At 49.9% G+C, this 21,801-nt stretch overlaps 1 protein-coding gene across 4 annotated transcripts in view; it reads right to left on the bottom strand.

Moving 5' to 3' along the window:
- Slc12a7 (solute carrier family 12 member 7) overlaps positions 1-21,801 on the bottom strand; it is an 84,090-nt gene that overhangs the window by 3,517 nt on the left and 58,772 nt on the right. For 3 of the 4 annotated variants that reach the window (XM_031360725.1, XM_031360723.1, XM_031360726.1), the window contains exons 8-23: positions 21,551-21,762; positions 20,412-20,579; positions 20,017-20,115; positions 18,895-18,952; positions 18,017-18,191; positions 17,164-17,282; positions 16,689-16,787; positions 16,004-16,123; positions 15,198-15,302; positions 14,577-14,745; positions 9,496-9,691; positions 8,882-9,051; positions 8,645-8,776; positions 5,758-5,865; positions 3,280-3,458; positions 2,666-2,680 (exon numbers count right to left, since the gene is read on the bottom strand). In XM_031360725.1, the coding sequence (XP_031216585.1) occupies positions 2,666-2,680; positions 3,280-3,458; positions 5,758-5,865; positions 8,645-8,776; positions 8,882-9,051; positions 9,496-9,691; positions 14,577-14,745; positions 15,198-15,302; positions 16,004-16,123; positions 16,689-16,787; positions 17,164-17,282; positions 18,017-18,191; positions 18,895-18,952; positions 20,017-20,115; positions 20,412-20,579; positions 21,551-21,762 (2,124 nt within the window). The remainder of the gene's footprint in view (positions 1-2,665; positions 2,681-3,279; positions 3,459-5,757; positions 5,866-8,644; positions 8,777-8,881; positions 9,052-9,495; positions 9,692-14,576; positions 14,746-15,197; positions 15,303-16,003; positions 16,124-16,688; positions 16,788-17,163; positions 17,283-18,016; positions 18,192-18,894; positions 18,953-20,016; positions 20,116-20,411; positions 20,580-21,550; positions 21,763-21,801) is intronic. The other variant, XM_031360724.1, reaches the window with a different exon arrangement.

Genomic DNA, 21,801 nt, shown 5'->3' with positions numbered 1-21,801 from the left:
ACAGGCAGAAACAGGATATGAGGGCACAGCAGCTGTCTGGGCAGGCATGGGAACTGGTCTGTGTCTTAGGGCACTGGTACAACTGCTGAATCCCTGGCATCCTAAGACATGCTTGGTGCTGCCAATAGCCTATCTGTTGAACTGAGTACATAGTACTTAGGTGTAGTTGGAACTAGGTGCTCAAGAGGAGAGCTCTCGAGTGTCCTCTAATGAATCAATGACACTGCCATCCTGGTGCTGTCAGCTTCTATGTGGAAGCTGGGATTCAGGAGAGAACTCGGTCTGGGTCTGAGCTTAGGCGACCCTCTTTCCTACCCTTAGCCAGTCCAGATGATACTGTCAATCTGTGACAAAGAAACAAGAGCTTCTGGCACTACATGGTTCAGATTCATGTTTCTAGCCTCTGAAGTGAGCAGAACATCACTGAGTTCTCACACCAAGTGCTCTATTGTTGGACGGGGCCCTGTACTCTTCAGTTTCCCAGGTAGCAGGGCCACACCCATATAAGTTTGAAGATATCACTGGTTTATATTCACTAGCACACATAAGCACTCAGGTGCCTGTAGGACAGAGGAAAGCCTTCTCATCTACCAAACATCCCCTCTCTAAAGAACTAAACCAATGTTTAAAAAACTACCTTGGGAAATTTTGCCACAGAGCATTCACTACCTGTCCCAGTGAATTTGCATTTCTATTGGGACTGGGACATCTGGAGCATCCTTGGGCTTAGGACACAGGGCAGAATTTTTGGCTAGCCTGTTAATCTGCCCATACAGTCTTGATTGCAGCCCTTCTGAGTAGAGGCACTGTGGCTCAGAGAGAGGACAGGCAGATGAAGCTGCCACTTGAGGGTCATAGAGAGGTCCTGAGATGCCCCATAATCACACCCACTGATCAACTCAACTCTAAGCCAAATATAACAGCTTGTAACTGTCATTCTCCAGGAAGAAAACAGTCATGGGCCCTTTATCTTCTCTCTTCAGTTTAATTTGATAAAATTATAGGTAAGTCTCTGTGGCACCAGTCAGGCCTTTCATTACAGGAACCCTGAATTCATCCATGGAAAGGGCACAATTACTGTGTGTTTGGTCCAACAGTAGTTCTCAAATGAAATGCAAGAGCCTGGGGGTGGAAGAGTACAGCAGACACATGGAACCTGGGTTCAGGGTTTGGCCTGTTTTCCATGCCATTGTGGCATGCCCTGTTGAAGCTAGAAAAACACCAGAGGGTCCAAGAAAGGTCCTTGAGTTTTGAAGGCTAAATCAATCCCGCCTCTGCTTCTAGTAATCCAGCAGTTAATCAGTAAAATACAAGTCTCATACAAGATGAACTTTCTACACAGTGTCTACACCCGAGAGTTTAAGTCTCCAGAGCACTCTTAAGAAGCAGGAAATGAAGTCACATGACCTTGGCTGGCTGTCAGCAGAACTGCCTAAGACCATCCAAAGTAGAAAATACATGCATGTAAATATCTACAGATGCTAACAGGTGCATACCAACACACACACATGCAGGTAGGTACACTAGTGTGTACACAACACAAATGTACTCAAACCAGCACACATGCTCATCTGACGACACATGCATGAGCTTTACCTGGTGCATACATGTGCTAGCCATCTTACATGTTTTCTAACTGGTACAAACATGCACTCTAACCCACACACATCCATAGCCATATATGCTCCAGGGAAACTGTGAAAGGAAACACATCTCTTGCTAGTGCAACCAAGAAATAAGCCTGAACCCTAGAACATCTTCTTGACCCTGGCTAAGCCTGGATCCTGACTAGTAAGTATCCCACTGATAGTCCCCATGTGTGTGTCCAGGAATCTGTATGTTATATACAGGCACATGTGTATATAGGTACATGTGCACAAGTAGTGTAGGCTCAAACCCTGTTACTATGCCTTTCTGATTATGTGTTTTAATAAACTATGGGAGGGGGCTTTTAGATTTGCAGACAGCAGGAAGCCTGGGGTGATCTCAGCTTCCCAGTTGTCCAAGCATCTCAAGGTTTCCTCAATGTCTGAGTAATTCAGCTACAGTCATGTAACCACCTAACCAGCACCTTATACACTACCTGCCTGTGCCTGTTAGGGACAATGGCACAGAATAACTGGAGGGAGACAAGGCAGGGACAACACGGATGAAAGGACCACAGTAGCATCTCCAGGTGACCTCAGCATATGTCCTCCCAGAATGTGCCCGCCCATGGGCTTGCAGGCAGCTCCTCAGACTCTGCATCCCTGCCTAGGACTTGGCCTTGACATCCAACCCCAGAGCTCACACATAGATAGTCTGACTGTACAGAATTGATCCACAAGCCCTTCTCACTAGAGAGGAAAGGATGGCAGCCTCCCGGATGGATGGAGAGCCAAGGCAGCAGTTTTATATTGACTGAGTAGACCTGGAGGGATGTGGGTGGACTTGCCCATTGATGCAGGAAGCACACACATCTGCCCCATCTCAGAGCAGCTCAGAATCAGCTCTCCCACACGGCCTTTGGTGTCACTTAGAGAATGACATCTGGGTATGTGCCATGAGCCACTCTGAGTGGAGGCAGTGAGGTCAGCAGGATGTGCTACACACACAAGGGCTGTACACACACAGGCATGCAAGGCAACTCAGTCTAAGACAGTCTAAAAAATGAAAGTACACTTACAGGTTTCCCCACTCTCTACATGGAAGGAAACACAAAGAGCAGGTTACTTCAGCAGAGGACTCCACACGATTGAACCAATTCAAGTACTGGTGGTGGCCATGCAAAGTGCTTGACCCTTCAACAGATTCCCACTCCATAGGACCCTAAAGCCTTCTTTCTCGCCCTAGGAACTTGGAGGTTAAGAATAATCCTGCCATAAAGACCTAGTCAAAGGGGACTCCGGCCCACTATTGGGCTTGGAGGCTGTGTCAAAAAGACTTCACTGAATCAGTCATGATGGCACCCCCACAGCTCTGTGACAGCCACAAGGACCACACACACAGTGTGTGGGGGATTCTCAAGTCAGCCAAGATGACAGGACCCCAGAGGTCTATGACAGCAGCCTAGACTATGGGAGTGGGGATAGGGTCTGGGAAGTCATTAGCATCAAGAGAGTAAGGCTCATAGCCCAATCCCCCCATGACCTGGCTCACTGGCACCGACAACGGAGCCTTGGGCTGGTCCCAGTTCTCTGCAGATCTGTGGGCCAGTGAGCTGCCCTCCCAAACTCCTTAGAGGGTGGGGCTGTTAGTCTGTCCTCACTGTGCACTGGCTCAGGCCACACAGATACTCACGGCTTTAGGCTGAAGAGGTCTTTGAAGCCTGATGTGCCGGTGTCCTTGTTCCTGTGTTTCTCTGCAATGAGTTTCTCTTTCGTCCACGTCATCTGCACTTTGTCAGGTGTTGGTGGGGCTTGGGTTCTAGCAGTTGCTGTGGTATGGGATGCAGTGTTCCTGTCGTGAATCAGCTGGGCCTGGTGAGGGAAGAGCAGGTCAATACAGGCAGTGGCTCTTGAAACCCACTGGCGAGAGAGCATGCCCAAAGAGGCAAGCAGGCTGTAGAAGGAACCAAGAGGATTCATGTGCAACTGGCTAGGACTCCTCAACTAGCAGACACTAATTCCACAAAAGACTCTGGCATTGTCCCCATTCCACAAGGATCTCCCCTGTTTCTTGTACTACCAGATGGATTCTTGGTTCCCTCCCCTGCCTCTTCCTACCTCATTTTCCTGCCTTGAAAGAAAAAAAAAAATGGACCCAAAATTCTGCTGAGCTTTTGAACACTGGTGTCAGAGTCTCCTTACTTGGTGTAGCCTCTGACCTTTCTCTCAGTCATCAACCCTGACCAGGACACACCATGGTGCACCTCCACGGCAGCTTCCATCTCAGGGAGGGGCTTGCTTCAACAACCCCTCTAACTGCCAGACTCACAGAGGCTTTAAAGGGTCATAGATAGGTGGTGCCTGGTAGCCCTGGCAGGGCGAACACAGGGAGTGTCTACCTACATAGCCCCCTCCAGTGCCTTAGGTACTGAGAGAACAAAATGAATGTTTAAAGATCTGAGACCAACCTGCAACCTAACCTAGGTGAAGAGTCAAAGGTCTGAGCAGGCCTTCCTCTTGTCTGGGCTTTAAGAGTCATCACTAATGCTCTGAATCTGGGCTGTCAACAGCCAGGGACAAAATGGAGCATGGTATCTATCTCACAAGACCAAAGCTAAAGCTCAGAGAGAAGGAACTCTGGAGCTCCAGTGAGGACAAAAGACTCTAGGAGACCTTGCTCCAGCAAGCACATCCGCCCAAGGAAGGCTAAGCGGGACAACATGCAGCTGAAGAACAGAACCCCACACGGAAGCCCCCAATAACTAGGTCTCATTAATGTCCCCACATGATAAACTGGTGTCCCAAGGGGAGCTAACAGCAAGTGGTAGCCACGTGCCTTCTTCATACTTGACAATGGGAATGAGCCACTGGATGATGAGGGCACATAAAGGCACATGCCCTATGTGGGATCCAGACAAGTGAGTCTGGCTGGGTGAGGACCTGCCACTGCTTGACCCTCATAGCCTCAGCCTGTGTGGGTAACAGCTTACTGCCTGCTCGCCTGCAGAGCCCCAGTCAGGGTGAGTCAAAATCCCTCAGGGAATGCCACTCAGTAGCCACTCCACACTGTCTGTACAGCAGGGGCTAGCAGGGGCCTCCAGGATGGACACTGGAAGACCTACAAGGTAAGGCTCAACCTTGACTTCCTCAGATAGCGGCATCGGTCAACTCAGCTATATATGAACTTCATGGTCCTTTAATGGCCTTAACTTTCCCACAGCTTCCACAGGGAAGAATAGCCTGTTGGTCACTTACAATAGTAGATCCAGCGTAGTCTAGCATAGCAGTGCAACCGAAGGTTCCCACCCACCCTGCTGACCAGCCCCAAGCAAACTAGTGGCCTCTGTTCCACATGGAAGCACATCTCTGAAGTTAGACTCTTGAATGTCATCCCCCTACCCTAAACCCTTCTTTATCTGAGTTTAGTAATTCTCCAAGTTAAAGGTGTCCCTTAATCTAGTATAGGTTCTTTGTCCTGGCTAAGGCCAGAACAGACTGGCTGGCACTAGGACTCCCTGCAGCCCAAAGGGACAGCAAGAGAAACAAAGCCATTGCGTCTTCCAGACAGTGTTGGAGCCAGCTGCCAGACATCCATGCTATGTCTCTGTCCATAGACTTGGAGGGCATCCTATCTGGATCCTAGGTCTCCTGTCTCCTATCCCCCGACTCACCTACAATCCTGGGGCAATCATTACTCTGATTCTACCTGTAAGTTATGTGGCCTATGTGCTGACCATGGCCAATTCTCATGAACAATGAGGTTACAAGGTAGTGGGAGGCAGAGGATTCTTGTGCCTCTGTGACCACAGTGTGGTACCACTGATTCCATAGAGAATCATCCCTTCCACCCAGTTAGCCACCACAGAACCACATGCAAGAGTCTGGAGTTTGTACAACAAAAGACCTGAAGGCATAGTCTCAAAGAAAGGTAAATGTCGCATTATCCACCATCTGTCTTTCCTAGTAACCACAAAGGTGCCAGAATCACACTGTACCAATGGGCACAGGTGGCCATGCTTGTTCTTCATTAACAAACAAAGCTGAATGCCACAGGAACTGTGTGAATCCACAGCCATTTGTTGCTAGGCTGCTCTGTGCTCCCCTCAACACAGAGCCCACGTTTGGGGCCAGGTGGCACTGACCCCTCATACTTTCTTCCCAGTGCACACACCTCTCTCTCCCGCTCATTCTTTGACAGCTGCATCTGTTTCAGCATCTGGGACCTCTGCTCCATCATTAGCGTCTTCTCATAGGTGAATGCGGAAATGTCATTTTCAACCTAAAAAGCCATCAAGCCACAGAAGTAAACAATGTATGCAAAACATGTTGTCACCGCCAACTACCACCTATCCAACCCCCATTGTCAAGTGGACCTGAACAAGCAGTGGCCATGATTACCAGGCCTAGATTTCTGTCCCTGGAGTGTCAGAGCTCTCTATCCCAGAGGAGCCTGGGAAGGCATGAGAATGTGTGACTATAGATGCAATAACAGGTGGAGAAATATAACAGCCTACCTACGTTCCTGCCTGGGACTCCACAACACTACTACACAGTCAGTGATGATGTTGCATTCCGTACTGACTAAGACAGACCTGTTCAGGGTTCTGGACAGGGCATTCCTGGCTAGTCTGTAAGAGCTGTGGTCTCAAGGGACACATACTCCTAAATAACTGGTGTCATTTCCTGTCTCAGACAAGCTCACTCTTTGCAGAGTTATTAAATCCATAGGGAAAAAGATACCAAACCAAGGACAGCAGCATTTAAGCACTAGTGATCTAATGATCCTGACTGTTGGCACTCAGAAGAGCCCTGCCTGTTACACTCAAACACCTAAAACCTTACACTCTGGGCAGCCCCTTGTCAGTTGACCATGTCCCCGGGGTAGGGACAGAGGTCTGTATTCTAGTGGGAACTCATAGGGAGGTTAGCTCTAGAAGCCAACCCTGAGGCAAGACTGAAGCTGAGAGTTTAGGCAGCTCATGCATTGTACATTACAGGCATTGGTCCAGACCAGTGGACTGCTGGTCTCCATGCCTAGCCTGCACTACCTTACAAGACCTCATCTCCCTCCAGGGTTCCTTTCTGGGCAGCTTCTGTTACTTAGTCAGAAAGGTAGTTTCTGGCTAGGCAGTGGCGGCACACACCTTTAATCCCAGCATTTGGGAGGCAGAGGCAGGGGATTTCTGAATTCAAGGCCAGCCTGGTCTACAGAGTGAGTTTCAGGACAGCCAGGGCTACACAGAGAAACCCTGTCTCGAAAAACCAAAAAAAAAAAAAAAAAAGGTAGTTTCTGACTATTCTGACTACTAATAATGCAGACAGACAGACAGACATAGAGTGCCACCTACAGGGGAGATTACAAACAGAAAAACAGAAGCCACTAAGAGGGAGTCTGCAACTCCAAATGGCTGGGAAATGTCCAAATGTGGATGTGCATTTCTGAACAGCATAGCACAAAACCTAGTGATATCCAACCTGCACGTACCCAGAACTCTCAGAGAGGTCTCAAAGTCTTAAAGACTTACACAAAGTTCCTATAGAGGGAGAAAACATAGCCCCATACCACAAGGTTCCCTGGGAGCTGACAAGAAAATACAAGAGGTCGTCAATAATGCAGAGATGCCAGACCTCATCCATGATTAAAGAGACACAGGCAGAGACAAGCAGTTTGCAAGTTCCAGCTAAGAAGCACCTCTGCAGCCCTAGAGCTGGGACTCCTCCATGAGACCAAGAAGGGTAAGAGGAGGTCCCTTTACCTAATGTGACACTCCACATGGCCATGGAAAAGAAATGGGCCTTTCTGGGACACCCCTCTAACATGATCCCTCTGCGAGATTGTAGACAAGCAGGCCTGTATGGGACTATTCTACCAAATGTAACTCTCTGCCAGTTCTACTCCAGGGACTAGCTGCACAGCTATGCACAGACCGTGTAGGAAGATCATATACTGAGTGTCATCTATGATCAGGTGATGGAGAAGTAAGCCATATAAACCACACTGAGTGAGAAGATGGCATTCAGAGAAATCAGAAGGCAGTAAGGTACACAGTTAATCCACATGGGGCTGCTCGGTCCACAGGAACAATCTTGGGTCCTCAGGGACAGCTGGAGTGGGTATCTCAGAATGAACCTCACTCCCTAGTCATTCAGACACAGTAAACCACATCTACTGTAACCCAGAGTCACTTTATTCTACCTGTTAGCCTCAGCATGAGGCTTCACTCATGGCCCTATATACCCACAAACAGGCAGATAGTTTCTAGCTGAGGAACTATGAAGTCATGGACAAAAACAGAGCCCCAAGCATCCACATTGGCATTGGTCAGTTGCTGGCTGAACCTCCCAAGGAGCAGCCACATCAGGTTCCTGTCAGCAAGTGCCTCTTAACTGAGCTCAGGGACCCTGGTGGGGAAGCTGGCAGGACTGGAGGAGTAGCTGGGAATTGCAACCCCACAGGAAGGACAACATCAGCTGGCCAGACCACCCAGTGATCCCAGGGACTAGACCACCAGCCAAGGAATGTACAGGGAGGGATCCATGGCTCCAGATACATAGGTAGCAATGGATGAACTTGTCTGACATCAATGGGAGGGGAGACCCTTGATCCAGTGGAGGTTTGATGACCCAGTGTGGGATGCTGGAGGAGTGGGGTGGGAGAGGATGGGTGGGTAGGGGAGCACCCTCATACAGACAAAGGGAGAGGGGAAAAGGAGGTTGTGGGATGGGGTAACTGGGAAGTGGGATATTATGAGATGTAAACAAATGGAATGAGTAATAAAATAAAACAAAAAACCAGAGCCCCAGGCTCCAAACCTCTGGGCAAACCTCGCTCCAAGGGACTACACCCTATAGGCCTTCTCCACCAGAGCTGCTGTCAACTGAGACATGCTCAGACATGGGATGGGGACAGTAAGACTATACCACTGTTACCCTATGAAACCTGTCGGAATATACTATCTTTGTGATTCCAGAAGTGTAGCATGACATCCAGGTCCATCCGTACCTACGTCTGTCTGTCCATCTGTTCCCCCGCCCCCAGCACACAGATGTGCACGCACCATCTCCACCACCTCCACCTCAGCACTGATCCTGAGGTGGTACAGGAACATCTGCAAGTCCTTCTTCATCTGGATGCTGTTATCGTCCACCTGGGCTACAGTGAAGATGCGCATCCGGCACTTCCGCCACACCTGGGGAAGAGGGGAGACATTTCTGCAGGAACTCAGGCAAGGCCACACCCTCCACAGTGGTGTCCCTGTAGCCTGGCTGTTGGCCTACAGCCCTACGGCAGATACCTTGTGCTGGCGCAGCAGGAAGGGCAGAAGCATGAGCATGCCTCCATCGTGCACGATCCACCACACATCAATATTCCCATCGCTGAAGCGCTCTTGGTTCTGTGGGAATAAGTCGATGTTCTTGGCCACCAACAATGCCTGATGTGCTGCTGTAGTGTCACGGACAGTATCTGTGGAGAGGTATCCATGGGTAAGTTACCAAGGGCCAGCTAGACCATGGGATCTCATGAGGGGGTTGGGGGCAGGCAGGTGAGCAGGGAGCTAGCTTCCCTCCAGACAGTGGGGAGACTGTCACAGGCTAAGTAAGTAGGCATGGTCCCATAAAGTCATCTACCCAGGGGGCATCAAAGAACAACTTTCCATATAAGAGTTACTCCATGATCTCCAGAGGACCATGTGTCACATTCTAGGAAAAGCCCCAAATGGGGATTGGACTTGGGCATTAGGGGAGAAAGTATTCAAGAATGTAAAGCTGGCATTTGCTTTCTCAGTAACTAATAACTTGGCCAGCACATTTAGAGGACCCAAGTCTATAATTTCTGGTCATATACTTGGTGTGACAGGAAACTTGGGACTGTCATGGAACCTGGGAGGGGAATGGTTGCCACACCCACCCACAAAGTTCTTCCAGGAGAAAGGGTTATCTGCCTGCTTCCAAGCCTCTGGCCAGGCCATGAGGACAGTGTTGTGTTTCATGCCACCAAGGCCAGCTGACTGGATCAGGTGGGATGCACCATCTCGCAGGTTGGAGGACACCACCAGTTGGCAGAAGCCTTTGGTCTTCTCTGCACTCATCAGAGAACGGATATTCTGCGGGAGTTGTGGGGGTGAGTGTTAGTACATGATGCCAAGACACATGACAGGGGCATCGTGTCCTCTGTCCTTACAGTGAGGCAGCCTCACACATATTCCATAGCCTGACGTTTAGGGATAGAGTCTGAGGAGTTGTTGGCCATGTATGTTTGCACACATATGTAAGAGATAAAGTGAACCTGACACCATGAGGCCCAGCTGTGTGCAGGTGTCAAGGAAGGTCACCACCAGGGCACTACCTAATGCCTTAATGTGATCTCTTGTGGGGCAGTGGTCTGTTCAGGCAGCCTGGGCCCAGTCAAGTATAAGTCTAGAAATCCGGAGCCCAGTAGGCAATATTTCTGCCTGCAAAGGACAGAAGGAGTTCAGCTGTAACTCCTGGGACCTTGGCTCCTGTTTCAGTCCCAACCCCCCACAACTGCCCCAGCAGGAGAGGTGTGTGATATTTGGTCAAGCCCTCTTACATGCAAATAAAGACTCTCAGCTGAAACCAATGAGAGAGAGAACTGCTGTCGAAATCTGAATGACCCCCAAAAGTGTATATATATCCTATCCAGATCTGAGCCTTTTGTTCTAAGAGCTGTAACACTTGGGAAGAGGTTTACTCTCCCAAAACTCTGCCTGAAGCTGCGACACACTCCTCACTGGATAGTCAGCCTCTCTCTCATCTTGACTCAGTGCAGGGCAGCGCGGAGAAACGGCCCTGCCCATGCTCGCTTCCCTTCGCTAGGGCTCTTGCACCAAGTTGGGCGGAGATCTCCGTGGAAAGCCTCCGGCACTCAGGCCCACAATCTCTGACTTTAGTAGCCACCCCTTATTATTTGGATTGCGGGTGGGGGTCATATCAGACAATAAGCATCCAATGGGGCTGGAGAGATGGCTCACAACCATCTGTAATGGGATCCGATGCCCTCTTCTAGTGTGTCTGAAGACACCTACAGTGTACTCATACAAATACAAATAAATAAATCTTTAAAAAAGAATAAGCATCAAATGCTCATGGGTCATGCTTCATGGGTCAACTTTAACAGCCTTTGAGCAAATGGAGGGCTATCAGACAAGCCACTAATGTCAATCTCCACACCTGTCCACTTCTGTCATTTCATCACTATGTCAGGCATCTACCAGGACAGCTCCTCTCTCCCCAGAGCAGCTGAGGGACAATGGAGAGTCTGGACACTATGACTCAGGACACACCATTCACTAGTCAACAGCCCTAGGGATGCTGTCCTTCTTCTATGGTAGGCAGGCTACTAGGTCCTGCTGGGTGCAGGGTGTCTGATGGTACCTAGAGGAGCAGCCCTAGCAGACTTCACACTTATGTGGACAGTGACCTTCATGCCTTTGCAGTCTCCCTTTTAGAACAGGAAGACCACATCACTGTCAGGCAAATGTTTTCCACATCTCACAGTTAGCACAGAGAGGAGCCCCTCTCCGTGTAGTCTGTGATGAGATTCGGACTTATGGATGCTCGAGACTTTGGAGACTGCAATGCAATGAATGTAGTTTGCATGGGAGGTAGATGTGCTTAGGGAACAAGGATAGTGAGGGGTTGAATGGTGTTCCCAAGAGGGGTTCGTTTTGACCATGCTACAGCCAACATGGGAGAACGTGACCTTATTTGGAAAAAGTATCCTTGCAGAGGAATCCTAACTGTTCAATGACACCCTGAACCCAGTAACAAGTAACTCTGAGAAGACGGACAGAGAGATCTGAGAAGGAAGGCAGTCGTGTGGAGACAGGCTGAGCCTAGGAATGCCTGGAGACCCCAAAGCCAGAAGAGGGAGGAAGTGACTTGAGCCCACCCCAGCCAGATCTCAAATTTAGACTTCACGCAGTCTAGGTTTGCTCCACTGGTCACAAAACTCACTTTTCTCCCTCCTTTGCCTGATTTCGACTGCCTCCTATGTTGGCCCCACAATGACACTGCCCTGCACTACAGTTCCACAACTAAAGCTGTACTGACAATATACACAATTCCCAGCCATCCTCTTTCACCTCCTCCCTTACTTTCTGTTCACCTCCACCAACCACCAGCCAGCCATCTAGGGTAGACCAGGCTCACAAGAACATGTGCCACTTATAGAATTCTGCGTAATTCAGAAACAATCTAAACACACTGTCCTAAAAGGGGAACATGCCAGTGACTGAGAGGCAGCCCAGGCGGGAGGTGTGTGGTCGGTCACAGGGACACAGCTGCTCAGAGACAGGAAGGACAATGCCCATGATGGGGGTTTCATAGGAGAAGTACTAGAGAGGCTGACTCAGCTCGATGGCATGTGGCAAGGCTACTCTGTCCTCCTATGGGCTGAAACTGGCTAAAGGTCACAGCACAGAGAACACTGTGGAGGACTGACCAGAAGGATATGCCTACCGTATAGGGTACCTACACACCCCTGCCCTGGCTTTGTGATGCCTGTGTCCCTGACACTGGCTACAACATTGCTTCCCCCATGCTAGCCCCAAGGAGCTGGAGCTGGAGCTGGATCTTGGTTTTTGCCGTACTGCTAGAGAATTGCTTGCCCAGCCTAAAGTTTTACAGGACAGATCCCTGACCAAGCAGGCATTTGGCCCAGACAAGAAGTTGGCACATCTGCCAAAGCCACTGTGGGTAGGGAAACCTCACAGAAGAGGAAGAAGATAGGACCCTTCGGGAAGGATAGGGTGACTCAAATCCTCAAGCCCTCTCATGTAAATGCTGCAGTAGACAGAAAGTAATATTAATCCTGATATGTTAAGGAAATTCCCATAACAAGTTTCTTACACAAGATTTGATTATTTAAAATGGCTTTCCCAAACTGTCTTCATTTAATACTACAGATCATAGTCTGACTAAAGGGCAGAGCTCCATCAGAAAAGTGACAGGTCCCAAATGCTGGCATGAGGGACAGGTGGGCCCTCAGGCAGCTCCTTCTTGCTTTTGCTGATCAACAGAAATAACTAATTCCAATGCTAAACCTTTCCTATGGTTACCAGGAGAGGCGAATACTTGGCTTCTGGTTCTCAACATGAGTTCCCGATTCAGATTCTTTAGAACCTTCCGCCTAAAAGCACATAGAGATTAAAATCATCTAACCGGGTTTGAGTGTGGCTCAGTGGCTGAGTGAGCACTTGTCTAGCATATATGGGGTCCTGGGTCCCAGCCCAGCACTACAGAATAGAAATGAACCTAACTGACATAAGTAAGGTACTTGTCTCATTTCTTATCAGAATGGAGACTGAAACCAGGATCAGAGGGTCCCAGCAGCCACTCACTTCAACACAAATGCCTTTTCCCATGTTCTGCCAGTGACATCAGATAACAAGAGTCCATGTACACACTTAGAATCTGTCCAAGGGTTGGCCTTAGCTCCAGGGATCTCCTCTAGAATGTGGAGGAGGCACCAGGAAAGGACATGAGCATACCATTGCTTAAAGTAGATGCTGGCCTCTTTGTACCCAAGAAATATCACAGATAAAAACAAGAGCACCTCCAAGACAGAGCCACCCTCTCTCCCATAACAAAATGCCCCTCAGACCAACTACAGGTCAGACACCAAAGAACAAGACAGAAAACTACCCAAACTTAAGGACTAGAACTATGATGTTTAAATTTGTGGGTTTGCAATCAGCAGCAGCCAGGGATTGAATCAGAGGCTCTATATGCTAAGGGACAACTGCTGGTCCTTTTGGAGGGGCAAGAAAATGATCCATTGTTTCTCTTGTCCTCTTTGAACTTGCTGAATCTCAAAGTGGCCTGACAGGCTGGCTGGGCAAAAGATGTCATCACTGAAAATGTCACAGGATTGTCACTCCAGACCAGAGTTATCAATAGCCATTACCTCAGAATACAGTCCACAGAGTCCACTCCATAGTTCAACCAGAACGGACTAGACTCAGAAATTGGGGTGCAACTTACAGATACACGGACAACAGGAAGACTGAATGCACAAGCAAAACCAGATAAGGATAGCCATAAGAAAAAAGCTCACTGATCAACTCCCTCCAGAGAAGAGGGCAACACCAAGACACAGCAGCCACGATGGAGCCTTAGGTAAGGTTCACAAACCAATGGAGAGAGAGGAGTAAAAAGGTTTCTGACAAGCCGGGTGGTGGTGGCACACGCCTTTAATCCCAGCACTTGGGAGGCAGAGGCAGGTGGATTTCTGAGTTCGAGGCCAGCCTGGTCTACAGAGTGAGTTCCAGGACAGCCAGGGCTACACAGAGAAACCCTGTCTTAAGAAAAAATAAAAAAGGTTTATGACAATCTGGGTAGCTGGACACTGGAGGTGACAGGATGCTGCCTGGCCTTGTGAGGACAGCAGAGGCTTGAGGTGGACATAAGGTACTGATGACACTACTTGCTCTGTTTCTGCTTAGCTGGAGGTTTCCTGTCACAACTGAATGCAGAGAAATAAAAAAAGCCTATGTAGAAGAAGCCCAGGAGTTACTGGCCCAACAAATTATGGGCAGCCGGCATCAGAGATGGCTCCAGTATGCTACAGGTCCAAGTTCTGGTTACTCGACCCTTATCCAAAGGATCAGGATATTTAGCAACACACAGCCTCATTACCCACAATCTCTACCTACTAGAAGGAGCTGAGATGCACAGGGAACTATAACAGACACCAGGAACAAAGCGCCAAGGCTAGGCACAGGGGCCCTCAAGGATTCAGTCCCATGGCAGTTGCCACAGCCGCTCTGTCTCAGGAGACCACACATCTCATCTCTTCAAGTCTTACTTCTGATCCTTTCAGACTTATTAGCCACCGTGACAGAAATCAGTGGCAGCACATGTACAAATCGTGCCCCTAAGCCTCGAGATGCAGATGCAGGACATGGCTCAGCCCTTCTTAGATGGTTGCCACCCGGATGTCATTCACCCAGCACTCCACCTGCCTACCTCTTCAGCCCTCTGGGCCTCCACATGCTTGTCTAAGTAGGTGCCCTCCAGCACAGATCCCACGATGGTCAGGCCCTTGCCGGCCTTCAGCTGAGAGGTGAAGGACAGCAGGCGGGGATGCTTCACACACTGCTCAGAGTCCAGGTTCAGCATTACCAACACCTGGGGCCTGTGGTAGGATAGGCAGGGACACGAGTTACAATGGTAACACACGGGGCTCCCGTGCTCACTGAGCCAGAGTGAGCTGGGATAGAGATACAAGAGCAAGTAGACAGACAGTTGAGGAAGACCAGGTGGGATGGGAAGGACAGGTGGGGTAGGTGGGACAGGTGGGACTTTGTGCCTGAGGCTTCAGGTGTCCCAGCTAAGGTTACTTTGCTTGGCCTTAGGACAGAGGAAACTCCCTTAGAGGATCATGCCTCCAATCCATACTGCTGGTGGTTTGTTGGCTATCCAGGACCCATCTCTGGCTATTCTCCCACTCTTTGGCAGTGATGCCCAGTCAGATCTCTCCCCAGAGGGCCAAAAGCAAAAGCTTCTGAGATAGCGCTACCCAGCTGCCAGGATAAGGGTCTCTGCTCCATTCTGCTATCTCGGGCTGTGGCTGTGGGGCATACTCACCTCCAGTTCTTGGTATGTGGGGGCCCATGTTCTACACGTAGCAGGGCATAGCGGGCAGCGTTCAGTGACAGGCCCCTGATGCCATCCCCCCACTCCTTCTCAGCCCTGTGTGGGTACAGAGGAAGGCCACCTTGTTACAGTAGCATTCTTTAGAATGTTTACCTAGCTGGGACATTCACAATGCCTGTAAACCTGACAGGAAGGGGCTTCCCAGGACAAGCAGGGCTACTGGGTAAAATGAAAAGGTTCAAGCAGCAGGACTTTCTTGTGGTACCATTCACTGGGGACACCAGGGACAGAGAGAAGAATGAGGGTGAGACCAGGACTTGAAGCCCTGAATTAGGCTTCAAGCCCTGAATTAGATTGGTCTCAAGGCCCAGAGTGAGGACAGAAATGTCAGGGAAGGACAAAGGATAGAACTGTGAGGATAGAACTCTGAATTGTAACATAGCTCCTGGGACATGACAGTACTATGGTTGACAGAGGGCCAAATTCCTATAACACACTGTCAATAGTGGTAGCCATAGATGTGCCTGTTAATAAATTAGAACACACGTGAATTAACAAAAACAAAAAACCCAAAAACCCTGCCCAGCTCCTGCACACTATCTCCCAGGCAGGAAATCAGCCCGGCTGGACCTAGGGGATGACACAAGACATCTAGGACTCACAGGGTGTCTAACCTCCATGAGACCTCAGCAGCAGCAACCAGACTCATGCCCCAGAAAGGTCAAGTAGCTGCTCTGGTTCTGTGTGAGCATGAGGAGGGTGGTAAAGTAACGGCTTTCTGAGGGGCTGCCACTCACCCACGGTACTCGATGTACTTGTAGATACAGCCAGCGATGAGCATAGCGAAGAGGGCGTAGTACCAGGAGCAGATGAACATCAGTGCGAGGCAGAGACTCATCCCAAGGAAGGAGAGGGTCCTGATGGACATGAAGTTCAGACCGGGCCCGTATGGCCCCCAATGGTCATCTGAAAGCCTGCTTCACCAACAGCACTCTGCCTATTATGAAACTCTTCCTTGAACAGAATATCAGCCCATGACCCCTGGCAAGCAGGTCTGCCACTCAGTCATCCCTGAAATCTGAAATGGCTCCCAGGGATCCTGCTGTGGCACAGCTGCAGCCTGGAGACAGTGCAACTGTCTGTTTCCCTCCTGAGGTGCACAAGACACCCAGCTACATGTAGAACACAGAAAGGGCTCCATCCACCCACCCAGCACCGTGCGGGAAAGGGGCCTGAAGAACACTGGCAGCTCTGGGATCTCCACAGTTCTGGCTGGAGAGGACTGGGCTGACGTACAAAGCACGTGTGTACTCAGGAATGCAAGTACGAGTCAGAGGCCAGGACGGGACCACGGCCTTGTGGACTTCACTGGGGTTCCTTCCACCAAAACAGTTTTACACCCAGCCGCAGGCAGCCTCCAAAACAGACTGCACGAGTTCAGGTCTATGGGTCCCCTCGGGGCATCCACACAAAAGGCCTTACCAGTGGTAGAACTTGAAGCGTGGACGCCAATTGGGCGTGCGCAGCAGGGTCTGTACAGCACAGGCCAGATTGACGAACATGTAGCACATGAGGAAGAACCTGGAGTGGAAGGCCCAGTGAGGCTGCTGACCACCCACAATGGCACAGTACTATCCTTCGTGTATTAGGGAGACCCAACTTGTTTACATAATGGAGCCTCCTCTACAGGCCTCCACACAGCAGCTGAGGAACTCTACGAACAAGTTGCATGCCTACTGTCCCTGGGCATGCAAGAGTTCACACAGGAGCAGCCATTGCACCTACCATAGCAGCTGTCTGTCCTCAGCTGGCCCAACAGCTATGTGCCCACAGCACAACTACCTGGCCTTCTGTGCCTACCCTCTATGTATTTTAGTCCTTTCCCTATGTTCAGATAGGAAGAAACAGTAACCAAGTCCTCACACCCTCCACCCTGGTGTTCTTGCAGGCTACTCACATGGACAGGATGGGGGCCACACTGTCCAGAGAGGCGATGAGGATACCAGTCTCACAGATGAGGGCTGTGAGCAGCAGGGCCCATGTGGGCTCTCCGTTGGCCTTTCCATGGCCAAACACCTGCAGTATGGAGAGAGGTAGGTGGGCTGGGGTAGGAAAATGCCTGTGCTAATGGAACATCTGCAAGGCAGTGCCATCTGAACATCTTAACAATGGAACATATTACAAGGCTTATAAGCAAAACCTAGCTTTAATCACATGTCACCATGCTGTTTGAGGTCAAGTCCCAAAGAAAACACAACGGCCACACAGATAGATAGACTCAGGGGACAGTCCTGCCACACCTGAATCTCCATGTTTTGTTTTGTTTTTCCAATCACTTTTGGTGTGGTCAGTCTCCAGTCTCTGGAATTTTTGGAAAACAACCTTTAAGCCAATGGGCTATGACACTTTGATGACATCATCCCAGGATTCTAATTGCATCCTGTACCTCTAAGTTCACTCCAGGAACCTCAGTCCCAGTTATAGAGGCCAGGAACACCAAGTCCATAGTTAACACCAGTGGGACCATCCTTGGCACGGCCTCAGTAGGTCAACAGATAAACATGGCCCACTGGAAAAGGACTTTATAGTACCAGGTGACCTCTGCCCTGGGCCTGTACCCTCAGCCCAGTACCTTGTGTGAGATAACCAATGTAGAGTCCAAAAGCAAGACATATGTCCCCTGTCTTCATTCTATCAGTACAGCTCTGCAGGACAGACTCTTAGGGACCCCTACACACCAGGCCTGACATTGAATCGTCTCTTCTCAGGGCAGCCAGCTTCATCTGCTGCAGCTTGAGTGAAGCACTCACCTGCAGGAAGGGGATGATGCCGTCACGGGCAATGGCCTGCAGCAGGCGGGGTGCCCCAGTCAGGCTCTGCAGGCCAGCACCACAGGTAGAGAAGAAAGAGCCAATCACGATGACCCAGGGAGATGGCCAGGCTAGCATGCCAATGACCAAGTTCCCTTGCAGGGCCTCTCCAAACCTACAGGTGAGTAGGGAAAGTGGTTAGTAGAGCTTCTAAGAAGTGATCTGAAGGCAGGTTAAAAAAAAAAAAAAACCTCATCCCTATTTAAGTATGAACCCCTAGGCTCGGGAGAAGGAAGGTAAGAAGCCCATCTCAGAGGCCCAACCCAACTAGAACCCAGTCAGCCTGACAGTCTCCCTCAGAAAGGGCTTAGGTGGCTTGAAACTGTTCCTCTAGAATCCTCTCAAGAGCAGGAAGCCCTGGCTGATAGGTACTGGCCATTGCCATTTCTGCAGAGGTCTACCTCTGTAGGTCTGGTGGTACTCTACTTCTTCGCCATGTAGTTTATAGGAACCCTTGAAGCCCTGAGATTCTGACAAGCTGGTACCCTAAGAATGAAGGGTCCACACTAAGATTCTGCTAACTGAGCAGCAGGACTGGGGTCCCTAGGTCCTATCTCTCCCATTCTCACATCTGTATTCATTCCCTATCCCCAGCTTCATCAGGCCTCAACTTTGCCCTGAGCAATCTTCAGGCTCTGGGCCCAAGGCATAACACACCAATGCTTTAGTCAGGCAAAAGGCAGTGTGAGCCTCTGATAAGAGCATTTAACTCATGTACAAATGTGAGGCCCAGAGGTAATTTAATTTCAAAGCTGAAGTCTCCCTCAGGAAAGACAATACCAACTACAATCATTTCATGGAGTAAAAACCCAACATACTTATCTCGCAGGACCACACCTTCGATGCAGGCCCCAAATAGCACTATGCAGGAAAGATCTGAGTTGAAGTCAAGGAATAGTCAGTCCTGGGGCAAGAGAGTAGCATGCACGCTCCAGGTAGATGCACGCTGGCCAGAGGCATCCCATGGGCCTGGAGCAACCCTATAGCCGGGCCATCTAGTGGTTAGATTATCTCCATATCTTGTCCCCATATATGTGTCCAACACCTCCACGGTCCTCTGGGTACTGTCCTCCCATCTGTCTAGCTACAGAGTGCTAGCCACAGGGTATTCAAAAGGTGCTTGGTTGGTGACCCAACCACCCTCCTGGGAGGATAGGACTCCTGGAACATCAGTTTCACAAAAGCAACTGTGGTCTATGCTTATGCCATGTGATAGTTTGTATATGCTTAGCCCAGGAAGTGACACTATTTGGAGGTGTAGCCTTGTTGGAGTAGGTGTGTCACTGTGGGTGTGGGCTTTAAGACCCTACTCCTAGCTGCCTAGAAGTCAGTATTTCACTAGTAGCCTTCAGATGAGGATGTAGAACTCTCATCTCCTCTGCATCACGCCTGCCTGGATGCTGCCGTGCTCCCACCTTGATGATGATGGACTAAACCTCTGCACCTGTAAGCCAGTCCCAATTAAATGTCATCCTAATAAGAGTTGCCTTGGTCATGGTGTCTGTTCACAGCAGTAATACCCTAAGACATGCCATATTCCACATTACACCCAACCAAGGCTGTGCACCCTTAGTGTCATACACCAATCCAATGGTGTGTTATATTTTTCCCCCCTTTGGTATTACTGGAGATTTGAAGTCAGGGCCTCGTTCATGCTGGATAAGCACTCCATCACTGGACTACAACCCCTGGTCCTCTCTTGGGTATTTTTAAAGGGACACTGTGTCAAATACAATCATAAAGAGACAGGAATACAGGTGCCATGCTTTAATGCGACACATCACCTAAGGCTGTACAAGTAGGGCAGGCTGTGGTCGGGACCTGAATCTGGACAGTGCACCACAGATGAACACAATGGGGGTGTGACTGAAGGGACTGGAGCAAAGGCAGCAGCGTTAGAGTTCGACACCTCTGGCACAGGGACCCTTAGGAAAGGATACAAATGAAAGATGTAGTCACGATGGCCAGAATGGTCCCCGTTGGGATGGACTTCTGGGCGTCTTTGAGGTCCCCGGAGCGGTTGGATCCTGCCATGATCCCTGCAGAGTAGACAGCGGTGTCAGTGACAGAAAACCTAGAGGATGCTGCCCACAGAAAGATTCATCTGTAGGTCAGAGAAGATAAGCCAGTACCACCACTGCTTGCTGGAAAGGTGGTCTCTGAGGACTGAAAGGCAGAAATAGAGACATACACACAGAGACCAGCAAATAGAGACAGACCAAGAGACAGAAACAGTAACAAAGAAATAGAAAGAGAGTAAGAGAGAGAGTCATGGTGGGAACACACAGAGAAACAGACACGAAGACAGAGGAGGAGGGAAGGCTGGGAGCCTCACCAGTTACAGAGGGGAAGTAGATGCCAACTAGCATGGTGAAGTAGGTCATGATGTCTGTGAGGACATATGGCAATCCACCCGGCCGGCTCTCCTCCAACACAGGCACTGACGACACACCCTTCTTTTCCACAAATGCCCCCTTGTCTGAATATGTGCTCCACAGGTTATCTGTAATACAAACAGTCAGGATTTCTCAGCCTTTGGTCAGGACTGCCCATTGGACTGTCCACAGGCAGTATCATCATTTACAACTGCAGGTGATTCTTCCATGGCTCTGATTCCAATCAGGGGCACTCAAGGCTTGTGAGGACCACATGTAAGAAGCCATTCTCCCCAAAACTCAACGTGAGGTTTCAGCACTAGAGGATCCTTGCACACATGCTGCTAAACAGCTAGCTGCCCACAGTCTTGGTGCCCCCTCTGCTAGGCATCCACCAACAAGGCAGAAACACAGAACCTGTAACCATACTGGTTCCTCCAATGATCCAAGGAGTGTGGCCACCTTCACTCTCTACTACATTCCAGCCTGGCACAGTGCAGTCTTACACTGACTGTGACACCCCCTATAGGGACCTCTCTCCATAGGTGACATCCAGCCAGAAATCCATATGCCCTTGCTGCCTCTCGAGACCCTTTGGGGGTTGCTTTCTACAGATATCTTGCCTCAGAGACTCCAGCAGGTCCTGAGTATGGGACCCATGTGCTCCTCCCCCATCACCCAGACACAGCCCTCAGCTGCCCACGGATATCAACCATACCATTGGGAGGCATACAGAACCCCAACCGCACACACTATGAGGACCAAGTGTTCAGGCTCCCAGGACTGGGTCCTTCTCTCTAAGATAAAGTTGCCCCCTATTTGTTATCCCAGTATGCAGAAGGTGATGACACAAATGAGTTCTGGAACAATCAGGGCTACCTAGCAATTTCCAAGCCATACTGGGCTGCAAAGAGAGTGTTTGTCTCAAAATAAACACTGAATGCCTGGCCTTACCCAGCAGATTTGCAGCAGATGAAGAAGGCCACTCCAGCCTAGGGTCTGGCTGGACGGGACCCTAGAAATATGGCTAAGCAAGAGGAACCAGGACCCTAAGAGTAGCCTCAAACAACCCAGAGAAGCCGTCCCAACTAACACTCACCCAGGAAGACACCACTGGCCACACCAGGGATGCCCTGGATCTCAGTGACGTTGTTCTGTGCAAAGTACTCATCACAGGTGGCACTCAAGCTGGAACCATTGCAGAAGAGGCGCCAAAGCGCGGTGGTTACCGTACCATTGCTGACAACCTGCATTTTGGCACAGGTATCAAAGTTGCGATTTGCCAGCGTGCGGTTCCCTAGAAGGCAGACCCTGGAGCAGAGAAAGGGCAGAGCTTGTTTTCAACACGCT

This window comes from Mastomys coucha, unplaced genomic scaffold (assembly GCF_008632895.1).
Source record: "Mastomys coucha isolate ucsf_1 unplaced genomic scaffold, UCSF_Mcou_1 pScaffold8, whole genome shotgun sequence".
Taxonomy (NCBI): domain Eukaryota; kingdom Metazoa; phylum Chordata; class Mammalia; order Rodentia; family Muridae; genus Mastomys; species Mastomys coucha.
The sequence above is the reverse complement of the archived record's forward strand: the minus strand, read 5'-3'. Positions and strand labels throughout refer to the sequence as shown.